The sequence below is a fragment of the Fusarium pseudograminearum genome, chromosome 1, assembly GCF_000303195.2.
Source record: "Fusarium pseudograminearum CS3096 chromosome 1, whole genome shotgun sequence".
Lineage (NCBI taxonomy): Eukaryota > Fungi > Ascomycota > Sordariomycetes > Hypocreales > Nectriaceae > Fusarium > Fusarium pseudograminearum.
The window spans coordinates 6,886,563-6,899,379 of record NC_031951.1 but is presented as its reverse complement, the minus strand read 5'-3'; the positions used below and the strand labels follow the sequence as shown (position 1 = coordinate 6,899,379).

Below are 12,817 nucleotides of genomic sequence, written 5' to 3'. Positions count from 1 at the left end.
GGCATTACGGAGAGAAGAGGGCATATGGCAAGGATCGCGGTTGATGAGGGGAATATCCCACATGCATTCTGCACGAGACAAGGTAAGTGGAATTCTCCGAGGTAATTTGATATTTGCTGACAGGTTCAGATGCAAGTTTGGAGGTTGCGAGGAGAGTATGTGAGTGGGTTAAGGAAATTGACGGACACGAAAGCGAATGAGAACAAGGAGTCTCTTGCCCAGAGCATGTCTTTCAAGCCTCGTCTCGTCACAGCGCTTCCACGGTAGCAGACAGTGATCAATAATTAGACGTGGACTGTGGACACTGGTGCTGGTTCTGGTGCTGTGATTGCATATACGAAGCTGACGATGGGTTCAAGACACATGGCCATCACTTAAGCTTAACACGCCGTCTGCTATTGGATCTCGATAGAAAAACTAACTTTTCAGCCACAAGAATATTTTGGCTTCTCACCCCCTTGTCTATTTTCAGCGTCACATCGGCTGTCGGTTCCCCCGCACTACGCCAAAGAAAAAGATCGAGGGGGGACAGGGACGCGTAAGGGCTATGGCCTCTCGACAGACCAACAAAGAAGGGCCTTTCGGGATGCGGTCCAGAAACGGAACGGCTCTTAATGCAGACAAACAGACGTCGACCACTGGAGGCAGAGCTAGCCGCTTGGAGAAGGAAACATGGGTGTGGTGAAAAACGTTGGAGGTGGTGAGTAACTGCTCAGTGATTGGGTTACCTCGTCCGATGACAGTTCTAGTACGATCGAAGTGGTGTGATCACGATCTGCAATCAGGTACTGAGAGTGTTGTTTATTCGTGATGTTGACAACCAGTCAGGCATTCATCCAATGGCGAGAAAAAGAGAGAGAAGTAAGGTAATTGTCACTGGTATATTCGCTTATATTCATTGTGGTCAAAGACCATTACTATTAACCCGTGAATCGATTCCCGATAGCGTTTCCAATTCTCATACACATAATCAATATCGTCCTTTCAACTTTAAAAAAACAATGCCTCTTACCCCGTTCGTCTCACCAGATGCACATTGGCTGTCCAGTTCGACTACTTGAGGAATTGGTCTTTTCATAACTGACAAGCTGGTTCCTTAAACTCCTTTACAGAGCAAGGGCAGCGAAAGCAGCCATGGCGAGGGCACCGAGACCCTTGAGGCCAGCAGCACCGTTGGCCTGCTCGGGACCCTTGGTAGGGGTGGCAGCGGCGGGGGTGCTGGTGGCGGGCTCCTCAGCAGCGGTGGTAGGAATAATGGGAGCGACAGTGGTGGTGGCAGCGGCGGTGGTCTCAACAACCTCGGCGCTGGTGGTGACAACGACCATGGTGGAGGTGGCGGCGGCGGTGGTGGGCTTCTCCTCCTCGGCGGTGGACTTGGGCTCAGACTCCTTGGGGGGGTTCTTGCAGAGGTTCTCGGTAGCGGGAAGGACCTCGTCTTGAGATATGTAGTTAGTATATGATGTAGATCATGAGATATGAAGGGGGGACTCACTGATGGCAACGTCGGTACCACACTCGTCAATGACACAAGAAGTAGCCTTGGATCGGACAGCGCTGAAGTCCTTGCAGACACAGGCGAGGTCGGTCTTGTCGCAGCTGGTCTCGCTGGCGATGGCCTTGTCGAGGCAAGGAATGGCGCACTTGGGGACGTCGGCAAGAGACTGAGCCTGAGCGGCAACAGCGGCGAGAGCAACGAAAGCGACGGAGTACTTCATTTTGAATGTGTTTGTTTGTTTGTTTTTTTGTTCTTGTTGGTTGATAAGGCGAGATACAACGAGTGTAAGATGCAGTGTAAGAGCGAATGGATGAGGAGGTAGGAAAAGAAGACTCGAGTAGATGGATGAAGACGAGGCTTTATGTAGTTTATAGATTCTTGTCAACAACAAGTCGAATCAGGTACGACAGGGGTGTATGTCTGTGCGGGTTTGGTTGCCGTTGGTCGATTTCCAGGGAAGAGAAGTAGAGAGAGGAACCAGCCTCTTCTCTTAGCTGCAGCTGCAGCTACAATTGCATGAGGTGTGGTGTGTACTGCACTGCAAGTACTGCTTTGGACATCCGTCTTGTTCTTGATTCTGAAGCTATTACCATCCATGGAAACTAACCAAGTGTGGGTGGGGTATGAAAAAGTGGTCTGGTCAGGTCAGTCCCCCAGGGTATCAGGTTAGTGGCATGCGACGAGCCGGGCCAGACTAGCTCATAAGAGTGCAATAACCAATGGGAGATAAGAAGAGCAACAGGGAAACCCAGTATGAAGAGGGGGTGGTTATTAACAAAAGGCCCCAAAGCAAGTTGTATGCAAATGATTGAACAGCAACTACGTACGCTTCTGGCCTGTCTATTCCTTTCAAGTAACGAGGCCAACGGCGTCTATTGCCGAATTCGATACACACATCCGAGTAGATCGACGAGGGGGACTCGGATGAGAAGGGAAAAGTCTGGGGGATGCGGAGAGAGCGAGGTTGAAGTGCAAGCACAGGGCCAAGGGCCTGTAGAGACACAGAGACTGCTCTCTGTACCGGCATAGTTATCCAGTTGATACAACCAGCACAGAGATTGAGAGAAGCCATTCTTTAATGACTCGGGTAGATTCTATAATTGCCCACTTGGGAATTCCCTAGATCAGGTACAGAGGGTTCACTAAGGAAAGGGGCTGCTACTAGATGGGGAAAGCTAAATGGGTACTTGGTTTTACTAGACGCAGCTACTACAGCAAAAGTCACAAACTCGATTCCATCTAACTGAAACCCCTTAACTTAGCAGTGGGCACAGAGCTTCTAGAGGCGATTGATGAATTATAGGTCCGATGGGCGGGTTATATCCGAGACATGTTTCCACTCGATGCTCAGTAATCCTCCAGCGATCAGTATCTGAAGGTCAGAGCACACATAGAAATGGTCCACTTCTGGATATTGGATATTGGTTCCCTCTTGCTAGCTGGAGATATTGAATAATAGCTATGGATCTCTATTGAGAAACGTGACTCGATTGTGCTATGGTATTTGGCTACTGAAAAACAAGATTTGGAGTACATACCCTCGGGGACTCGTCCTGGATTGGGTCACATGCTGACCGCAAGGTTATATTAGATCCCATGGAATATGTTAGAAGCCCGAGGGCCGATTGCCGGAACGAGATGAACTAGAGCCGTTGTCAAACGTTGGTTGACTTGAATGGTTTAAAATGGCAAAAACAGGTTCGACAAAGTTTAATGAGCTGAAGTTACAGCATACCAACCACTACAACTAGAAAATGGAATGGTACGTCAATAAATGCAGGAACAGAGGAAACAAAAAGGCTGCTAGTTTTTGATTTGATGGAGAATATATTGAGATCGGCTCGAGTTCAAGTCAGATGTCGAACAGACTTGGACTTGGCTTCAAAGGGTAGAGTCTCAAAGCTTGAATGGTGTCACGAATGCAACATTACTTTTTTCCCTTTAACTACTTTTCCTTTCATATGTGATTATGATCCCAATTGCAAAGAGAACTTCATCATTCTCATCAATGCTGTGGAACTTGGCTACACTCCTTTGGTCTTGGTGCCAACCTCCCCGCATCATGTCTCTCTGTCCATACGCCTCCACCATCAGAAACAAATAACCCCGGTAAACACACCCACAACGGGAATAAAAGACCCTGTCACTTGCCAGGGATCAAGACTGACTGCCTTCCTACCATGGACAAATGCATTATTACCTACTCAACCGCCCGCTCGTTCTCGACCGCCACGCCGAGGACTCACATGGGAAAAAGAGTCAAGGAGAGAAAACCCACATGTCCTGCGGCACTGTTTACTGCTTTGCCTGTCTCTGATCTGAGCCAACTCAGCTGTTGCTGGGGAATCTCAGTTCGAATCGACTGATGAGATGGCTGGATGGGGGAGACGAGGACAAGGGGCCATCCATCGCATCGTCTATCCGCCGTTGCCGACTTGGCAAGCGTTACTAGCGAAACCAGGGTTCCTGTTGTCTTTTCGCTTCTATTCAACAAAGAACCAACCCATAATATCGAGTTTTGACATTTTTTTGGTGTTTTGTAATACTATGTATGTGAGCTGAGATGCAATGCAAGGCATAACCTTTCACAAGAACACTATCTAATATCTTAACATTAACGCAAGTGCATTTCCTCATGCATAAGTTCTCAATTATATACCACATACATCAAAAAGGATGGTGACGAAAAGGCACCTATTCCTCCGAGATGAGGCTTTATTGCAAGGTACAGAATGTACTTGACCGGCACAGCAACGCAGTAGGGTAGGGACCAACATATTTTTTTCGTCATGTCAAATTGCAGTCTTACCAGGTCTAGGATTAAAATAGCCTCAAAGGAAAGGCTGGAGGGAAGAATGCAACCATCTCAGCTCAGGTTTGCATACAGGGCCATTTTGCGTTGCCACACAATTTTAACCTCGCGGAACTACCGACCCTAGAAAAGGGAAGGTTGGTCAAGTTACTGCTTAGACCGAGGGTAAAAGATGAAGCATATGATGGGATCTACATTCAGCTGCTCTTAGGGTCAGAACAAGACAATGCAGTAATCTCCGATGTTGAAGTGCCGTGTCGACTAGATACAGAATGCACCCAATCCTACAGACAGTGACAAAGTCCCATGTTTCCTTGATCTGCCAGTTTTCCTACATGTTCAACCCTTGAATTACCACCAATCACGACTGTTGACTATCCCACATTCTCTGCCAGAGTGAACCCCTGTCTCTTGGCGCTCAATAGTTAGCAACAACGTCATTGCAACCGTTCCAAGAATTACTATGTAACAGAAAGTTCAACGGCTTTTTCTCTAACCAAGATCACGGATAGATCTCTAGTGTGACGTACATCGAGACTCGGCCATGTGAGTCTTTTTGTGTGCCCCTGTTCGAGAAGGGTCTATGAAACACGGTGTGACGCAGAGGTTAAGCAAGATCTTGAGATACTGGAAGTTGGCTACAGGGTATTATCTCTGGGCGTTGATGTAATGGTGAATGAGTCGGCTTTGGCAGGTTGGCGTACATCAGCCAAGGTTGTTCAACAAGACATTGACCTATCTTGTGGTTGAAGGAAGCCGAAACAGGAATATACCTCATAGCGATGACACAGTTGATCAAGAGGATGCTACTAGGAGCTGTGCCCCATCATATTCCAGTGAGAGTTCTTACCTTGACTTGTACGTAGCTTGATTGACTCAGCTATCACTAGTATGTATACAGGCAATATACAGTATGGCAATGCAAAGCAAGACCGCATCTAGACATACAACTCCTCTTGAATAGTAGTATGCTCTCAATCCATAACCCAAAACTAGGCACAAGCTGGCATCACACTCAACCCAATCGTCGATGATGCCGACAGACCTCTCGGTCTTCAGTCTCTGCAACTTGCAGGACCTACTGTAGAAGCCGAAAAAGTACGCCTGGCTAAAGCATCGGGACCCCATATGGTACAATCGCAGACCCATCGCATAACGCACTGGTAAAGATATGGTCGGTGCCGTTATTATCGACGTTTATCTGTACATACTGACGGCCTGCCTACCCGGGACCCACCCCGAGCCCGAGACACAAAATGTCCGGCGACGGCGCCGAAACCATCGGCCTTTGCATCCACTCATCTCGGAAGACTATTGCAGCTTGTCTTATCGACAGTTGAGCTTATCGTCTGATAGAAACTTGTTGCAGTCCTTCAACATCCGCCACAGCCTCAGAGATGCCATTCCTAAACAGGAACTTCCGCATCTAACCAATATCCCTCACCAGGAACAAAGTTTCTCTTCTCTCCTCTTCTAGCATGCAAACATGTCATAATCAAGGGTCGCTCCAATGTTTTGTAATCCAAAAGATGTCAAAATTTGACTAAGTAGTTGAAGTTCTCTCGCTTGGACCTTCTCAGCTTCTCCAAACATCCCCGACCTCTCGGTCAAATCCACTTTATTCGAAGGCCATGAACCAACCGTAGAGCACGGAACTCTCCAGAGCCTCCAAGAATAGCTTGGCGAGTGACCGTGGGGAGTAACTCCGCATCATGACGGAATCATTCGACAGTTTGGAGAAATATCTAGTTCATGTGAATGTTCTCATCGACCGTTTATAAAGAAAAGAGTGTCCCACTTGTCATATTGTTCATCATCTTTAAGCAATTCATCTAAATACAGTCAAAATGAGCGGAAAGACCTTCAACGTTGGTATCGTGGGATATGGGTAAGCTCACCTCATTATCATGACATCTCACCACTTCAATCAGCTGACTCAAATAGCATGTCCGCCAAGATCTTCCACATCCCCTTCCTCACTCAGACTCCTCAGCTCAAGCTGCATGCAATCGTCCAGCGATCTCCCAAGGAGGGTAACTCAGCGCCTGCTGACTACCCCGACATCAAGCACTACACAGACTATAAACAGCTCTTTGCCGACTCCGATGTCGACCTGATCATCATCAGCACTCCTCCCAACAACCACTTTGAACTCACAAAGGCTGCTCTCGAGGCCGGAAAGCATGTCTTGACCGAGAAGCCTTTTGTTCCCACCTCTGCCGAGGCCGACAAGCTCATCGAGATTGCCAAGCAGAACGGCAAGCTCCTCATCGTTTACCAGAACCGACGATGGGACTCTGACTTTGTCACCCTCAAGAAGCTCATCTCTGAGGGTACACTGGGCCGTATCTTCCAGTTTGACAACCACTTTGACCGCTACCGAATGGTCCCTTCCAACAACTGGAAGTTGAACTTGCCTCTCTCTCAGGGTGGTAGCGCCCTTTTTGATCTGGGAACCCATCTCATCGATCAGGCTTATGTCCTGTTTGGCAAGCCCCAGTCTGTCCACGGTCGTCTCCTATCTCAGCGCAGCGGCAAGTTCGACTTTGAGAACCCCGATGGTGTCTCAGCTGAGCTGACCTACCCTGATGGTCTCATCGTCAACATCCGTATCAGTGTTCTTAGTGCCGAGCTTGAGCAGCCTCGCTTCTGGGTCCGCGGCACAAAGGGCAGCTTCCGTAAGTTGGGTCTTGATACGCAAGAAGATGCACTCAAGGCCGGCACAAAGGCTACCGACGAGGGTTTCGGAAAGGAAGATCCTGCGCGATACAAGTTGATTGTCGTTGACGAGAATGAGAACGCCAAGGAACAACCTCTCTCGTCGATTGAGGTCCCTACTTACAAGGCATTCTATGCTCAGCTAGCCAAGGCCGTCGAGACTGGAAAGGAAGAAGATGTGCCTGTCAAGGCTAGTGAGGCTCGGGATGTTTTGCAGATAATCGAGGGTGTTTTCGAGAGTGCCAAGACGGGCAAGGACGTTACTTTTGCTTGAAGCATTTATTAACTGGGATATAATGAATTTAATGAAGAATAAAAAAGTCAAGTGTATACTGCGCTGCGCTCCTTCCATTGTCATATGGTAGCGGAGCATCTTCTCCGCATAATGACCTGTTGAGGAAGGCACCACAAGTGTTACTTTATGATGCTCTAGAGGGAGCAGGTCTAAAGATTTCATCTTGTATCCCCGTGTTCTTGACTCTTCTCTCTGTTTGTCAGTTTGTCTCTGTTTTGGCGTTTTTATTATTGAAAGCAACATCATATACACATCAATCATTTAACTTGATATCTGCCACCTGTCCCACACACTATGACGAGAAGCCGTACGAGGCTCCCCCGATACTTGTCGAGGCTGTTCTTCCCAAAAGACAGCTTTGAACCGCCATCGCCGACTTCTTCTCGACGAGTTAGCCCACCCATCCAGACTTCATGCCATCGACGTCGCTCCTCCAACCTGAACGATCTTGAGAAAGGTTGCTGCCCTGTGGCAGCTTCGCAGCCACGACAAACAGCTCAGGGAGTGCGGGATTTCAAGATGAACAATTGGGACAGAACCCCCAGATGGTTCAGACTTTTCATCCAACTCTGCGTTAACTATCATCGTGACCGCGATCATCACCAGATAGAGGGAAAGTTTGCCCATCCTGAGGGTTCCAGGCACATCAACTAGGAACTCGGGACCGCTGGGAATTGCCGACGTTTGGCCTTTCACTTTACCATGGTGTTTCTATGGTCTATGTTCGTTACGACTTGGTTGACTCAGGCAGCATACGAATTTGCAGACCAAGCACCAGGGGAAATGCCTGTACGCAGGGCTTCACCAGACGGTAGTGCCACTGGTTTCGAAGGGGCATTTGAAGGCAGGAGCATCGTTCGAAGGTTTGCGGATTCCAAGAATCGCTCTAAGTTTCTCCCCTTCTTCTTTGAAGTCTGCATTGTCGGTTCAGCCTTTTCCATGGCTCAGGGCCTCATCACGTCTGCAATCCTCCCCGTCGAAACGTCGAAAATGAAGCTAAAACTTCTCAGTTTGCGAGGAGCACGAGTCGGAATGGAACGCGTAGGGCACACGGCCACCACAATAGCGACATCACTTCTCAAAAGCACACAAGTTGCCGATCCTGTCAGAGTCAGAGATCTGATAATCAATCGGATCGAATATGAAGCGCGGCAGAAGATACTACAGCGCCGTGTTTTGTGAGTTCTCCCCGCGGCCAGCCTAAAGTCCTAACGAATAACCAATTTTTTTATATAGCAAATGCCTTGCTTTATTAACGGCATACCCCGTTTGTATATTGCACGAGGGAATAGACAACAAACGTTACGCAGATGTTGATAGCCGCTGCGAAGAAGCCGCACTTCGACTCACGAGGATGCACCCTATCACGCAGTATGATGGTCTGCCACAGCCTTCCTCACAACCGCGCCTGGTGTCCCAATTCACCCTGGAAAGTAATATCAACAGCGAGAAAACCCATTTCTTTGAGACATTCTCATTGGAAATGGAAATGGAGTTCCGTACTTCGAACTCAAAGAACAAACCTCCGTCTTTGACTGCTCAACAGGCCATTACTAAAATTCGCATGATTCTCGAAAACTTGATTGACGAAGACCAATTGGATGCTTTTAGATCCCCCATCGTTCGTAAGTGATCATCCCCTTCACAGAGATCGCGATTCTCATCATAATAGGTGAGAACATCGATGTCATGGCCATATCGGGCCGCGAGTGCCTGGTCTATTCTTACAAGGATGCAGTGCCTATTGCGTTCTTGCGGGTCTTCAAAGGCATTGCAAGCGTGATGTTATTTGCAGTTCCTTTCTTCATTGACATTGAATGGAAGGACATGGTACTATTGAAGAGGCTCTGCTTGTGTCTTCTGATCGGGTGTGTCGGCGCTGCTGGGCTGACCATACTCAGCGAGGTTGACTGTATGTGGAAGGCTTTTGATAAAGGGATGAATTCGTACGCATGGTCGCTGGGTATCGCTCGAGAGATTGACAAACTATTGGAGGAGCCAGAAGACAGTGTACTACATCATCGGTACGGTGGTGAGCCAAACACAAGTATAAGAAAGCACAGGTATAATATTGGGTATGACGAAGTTTGCCCATTTGGTCAAATGGACTCGCCCACTCCAGAGATCAGCTCTATGGACTGCAATAGCAAAGAATAGAGAGATTAATCACTGAGCCTTAATATATTAGAATAAATCACTTGGAAGTTTGATCTAAATCGCATAAACAAATTTGCCTTTTATACTGCAAGCAGCCAACGTTTCTAATACCCTACAGATAGAGTAACGACACCCGCTAAGAGGCAGTGTGAACTATATACTGGACAAGGGAATGCATGGCATTGAACGTGTTGTCATGTCTCATAGCCTGTTCAGACAGCTTTTAATGTGTATGAAAGTGAGAGTGTCAAGACCACGACTTCAACATGACATAAAGATTGGGCGCGAAATCATTTAGATTGACCATAGTACTAGAGTAGGTATCCTAAAGAGCAAACCATGCAACCCTTCCAATTCAAGTATAGCAAAAAGACGAGCCTCAGACTCATCGTCTATTCAACCGAGATATATCCCCCTCGCAATGCATTTCCTCAAGAACATGCTTCAAAATGAATAAATAAAGATGAAAATCAACAACTCCGATACGTGGTATATATATATATATATTATTCCCGTTTGTGCAAAAACTCTTTCTTTTTCCTTTCTTATTTTTAGATTTAAATGGCGAGGATGAATCCTGCAAAGGCTGCAACAGCGACGAAGGCGCTGCTGGCCATCTTTGTCGCAGAACTCTCAATTTGAATCTCGTCGCCGATGAACTTAGGGTCGTAGACACCGGGGTCACTACTGTCGATGGTGCCATTCCAGCAGTAGTTTGTGAAGCACTCCTGGCACTTTTTGGGCACGGTGTGGTTTGTGCGGTCGAAGCTGCGGGCGAGCATGGCGCAACCAACACAGACGGGCCAGTTCTCGTCGCGGGTGCCGTTAAGCATGGTAGCGACAGCGTAGCCGTTTTCAATAATGGCGGAGAGCTCGGAGGAGTTGACGGTCATTTGGAAGGTGGAGATGTTGGAGGCGTAGACGTATGGGTAGTTGGGAATGTAGACGATGAGAGGAGTAGGCTCGGTCATGTTGGTGGCGTTGCAGCCGAAAAAGGTTGGGCGGGTGTTGAGGCCCAGGTTCAGGAAGGTGTTCTTGTCGGGGACGGGAGGGAATGATGAGCCCTTGGAGATGTCGGTAAGAGAGCGCTCGTAGGTAGCAATGGGAGATGCACCATCGGGCCAACTGAATTCAGTGTCGGCTGAGGAATCGAAGGAAAAGACAACGTCAACCTCACGGTCCTTTCGGAGATGAGGGTAGTAAGGGATGTTCTGAAGATCCTCACCACCATCGACAAGAGTGAGGCGCTCAGATTTGGCGCTCAGGTTCTCATCGGGGTTCCAGCCGTAGAAGGGGTTAGGGGTCCAGTCAGCGATATCGTTGTTCTCATCACCAAGAGCGTCGAAAACAGCAGTTACAGCTTCGATGGCAATCTTGGGAACACCGTCAGGGACGTAGTTGTTGTCGTCCTCGTTCAAGTACAGAACAATCTGGTTGAAAAGACTGCTGGAAGTTCCCATGACGAAACCGGCGTTATCGAAGCCAGCAATACATGACTTGTCCTTGGGCAGCTTTCCCTTGTCGAACTCGGAACCAACGTACTTGAGAGGAACGAAACCCTCAAGGACGGGGTCGTAGGAGCCAAGCTCCCAGGGAGTAAACTCGAAATTGGTCGCGTTGAGTGAGATGATCTTCTCGTTGGGCGCACGACCGTCAGCGACAATGAGAGGCATAGGGGCCTTGCCCTCAGCGAAGTCGGGATCATCAGCGATGGAAGACCAGGTGTATGAAGGACCACCATCTGTTGCGTTGATGAGTTGGTACGAGAGCATGCGGCCCCAGTAATCAGTGAGGGATCGTTCGTAGCCGGCATCCTTCTTATCTGATATGGAGTCGAAGATGGTGTTGTAGTATTGAACCAGCGAGTATCGCTCGGGACCCTCCAGAATTGACTTCTCCAACTGCCAGAGACCAGGATATTGCACGCTGTCCTGCACAGAAGTAAAGTTGTTCATCATCAAACTGCCGACGAGCCATCCACCACCGGAAAGACCTGAGAGATATGTCGCACTTTGCAAAAGACCACCGAGGTTTCCATTTTTGTCGCTACCGTCGGAGCGAATATCCCAAGCCGCCAATGCACCAGCACCACACAACATGGCACGATAACCACCGCCAGAGACAGCGAGACCAATATTTGGCAGAGCTGTTGCATTTTTCTCGACATCCTTGAGATATTCTTCACTGTTGAAACCGGGAATCGCAATTCGTTTCAAGAGATCTCGAATAGGGGAGATGGTCTCGTTTCGGCGCTTGGGAAGCCAGTCGCGCTCCATACTCGAGATGGAGGAGCCATTTCGAATGGTCGGGCGCGTGCTCGGGCAATCGACTTCGGCGGGAACATAACCGTCGGGGGCTTGGGGAGTGCCTCGTTTTGACACAGATCGAGGAGAGAAATCTGAGTTCGAGATGGCGACAAAGGCGTCGTCGACTGCGATTAGGTTGCGATTAGCCTCGATCCAGGACCCGTAAATCGGGAGAGAAATGACACCACACGACAATAACCTCCATGCGCCTCAAAATGCAACCGTGGAGTATACGAGCGCACGCGACCGCATAAAAGTTTCGACTTACTGGATGGTCTGGCAGCAACGGGTTGCAGGGCGGCGCTGGCAGCCAGCAAAAGGGCGAGGCCCGAAGAGATGGCCATACTAATTGTGGCCTCGGCAAGATAAAAAAGAGTGATGAGAAGACGGTAAACTAATAAGATTCTGTAAAGATGCCAGAAGGAACGGAGTGGATAATTTGAATTGGTGTTGTCGTCGATAAATTGGTTCGAGAACGGTTATGCGATCGACGAAGATGTTGCGGAACAAGACAAGGTTGGTGTTTCAAAGTTGGATGCGTCCAAGTGGCGAAAGGGAAATAAAAAGAAATGCGATATATATATAGTACGAAACAAGAAAGAATGAGAGAAATCCCTTTTAAATGAAGAATAAAAGGAAGAATAAAAAAAGAGGGAATGCTAAAATGAAATCCAAGAAAGCACACGAGGGTTGCTTTGCTTGTAAGAGGGAAGGGGAAGGATTCGATGTGGGGTGCGAGTTTGATTGGAAACGGTTTCTTGTGTTTTTGAGATCCGTGCTTTTTTACTTTTGGCACTTGATAAGCTTGAAGCATATATAAATGTCTAAACAACGGGTGAAGGGAGTAAGCGACTGTATAAATAACAAGACAATTACTCTTTTTTTTTATCTCTCCATTCCTTTTTCTAGTGTCATCAGCCGCCGAGGGCACCAATTTCTTACAGGCGCCCTCAAAGGTCCAAAGTCCCTCTGTGACTTGAACGCCAAGCCTTGCCCAGCCCTGCGCCGCCTCTCTGAGCTGTATCGGTCTGATT

General features: G+C 48.2%; 4 protein-coding genes across 4 annotated transcripts, besides 3 other annotated features; 2 read left to right on the top strand and 2 right to left on the bottom strand.

The window, feature by feature from the left end:
- Positions 1 to 1,106: 1,106 nt before the first annotated feature.
- On the bottom strand, positions 1,107 to 1,715 carry FPSE_05167 (uncharacterized protein; the record flags this gene model as incomplete). The annotated part of the gene is made up of 2 exons (XM_009258285.1): positions 1,107 to 1,435; positions 1,493 to 1,715. The coding sequence occupies 2 exons, from the start codon at positions 1,713 to 1,715 to the stop codon at positions 1,107 to 1,109; spliced, it is 552 nt and encodes a 183-aa protein (XP_009256560.1).
- Positions 1,200 to 1,351: a microsatellite.
- An 8-nt stretch (positions 1,716 to 1,723) lies between the features above and the next one.
- Positions 1,724 to 1,747: a microsatellite.
- Positions 1,748 to 6,154: 4,407 nt separating this feature from the next.
- On the top strand, positions 6,155 to 7,299 carry FPSE_05166 (uncharacterized protein; the record flags this gene model as incomplete). Its single annotated transcript, XM_009258284.1, has 2 exons — positions 6,155 to 6,195; positions 6,252 to 7,299. The coding sequence occupies 2 exons, from the start codon at positions 6,155 to 6,157 to the stop codon at positions 7,297 to 7,299; spliced, it is 1,089 nt and encodes a 362-aa protein (XP_009256559.1).
- A 723-nt stretch (positions 7,300 to 8,022) lies between these two features.
- FPSE_05165 (uncharacterized protein) lies at positions 8,023 to 9,477 on the top strand (the record flags this gene model as incomplete). Its single annotated transcript, XM_009258283.1, has 3 exons — positions 8,023 to 8,498; positions 8,557 to 8,945; positions 8,993 to 9,477. 3 exons carry the CDS (start codon positions 8,023 to 8,025, stop codon positions 9,475 to 9,477), a joined length of 1,350 nt encoding a protein of 449 aa, XP_009256558.1.
- Positions 9,478 to 9,967: 490 nt separating this feature from the next.
- Positions 9,968 to 9,988: a repeat region.
- A 46-nt stretch (positions 9,989 to 10,034) lies between these two features.
- FPSE_05164 (uncharacterized protein) lies at positions 10,035 to 12,127 on the bottom strand (the record flags this gene model as incomplete). The annotated part of the gene is made up of 2 exons (XM_009258282.1): positions 10,035 to 11,908; positions 12,052 to 12,127. 2 exons carry the CDS (start codon positions 12,125 to 12,127, stop codon positions 10,035 to 10,037), a joined length of 1,950 nt encoding a protein of 649 aa, XP_009256557.1.
- Between the last annotated feature and the right edge of the window lie 690 nt (positions 12,128 to 12,817).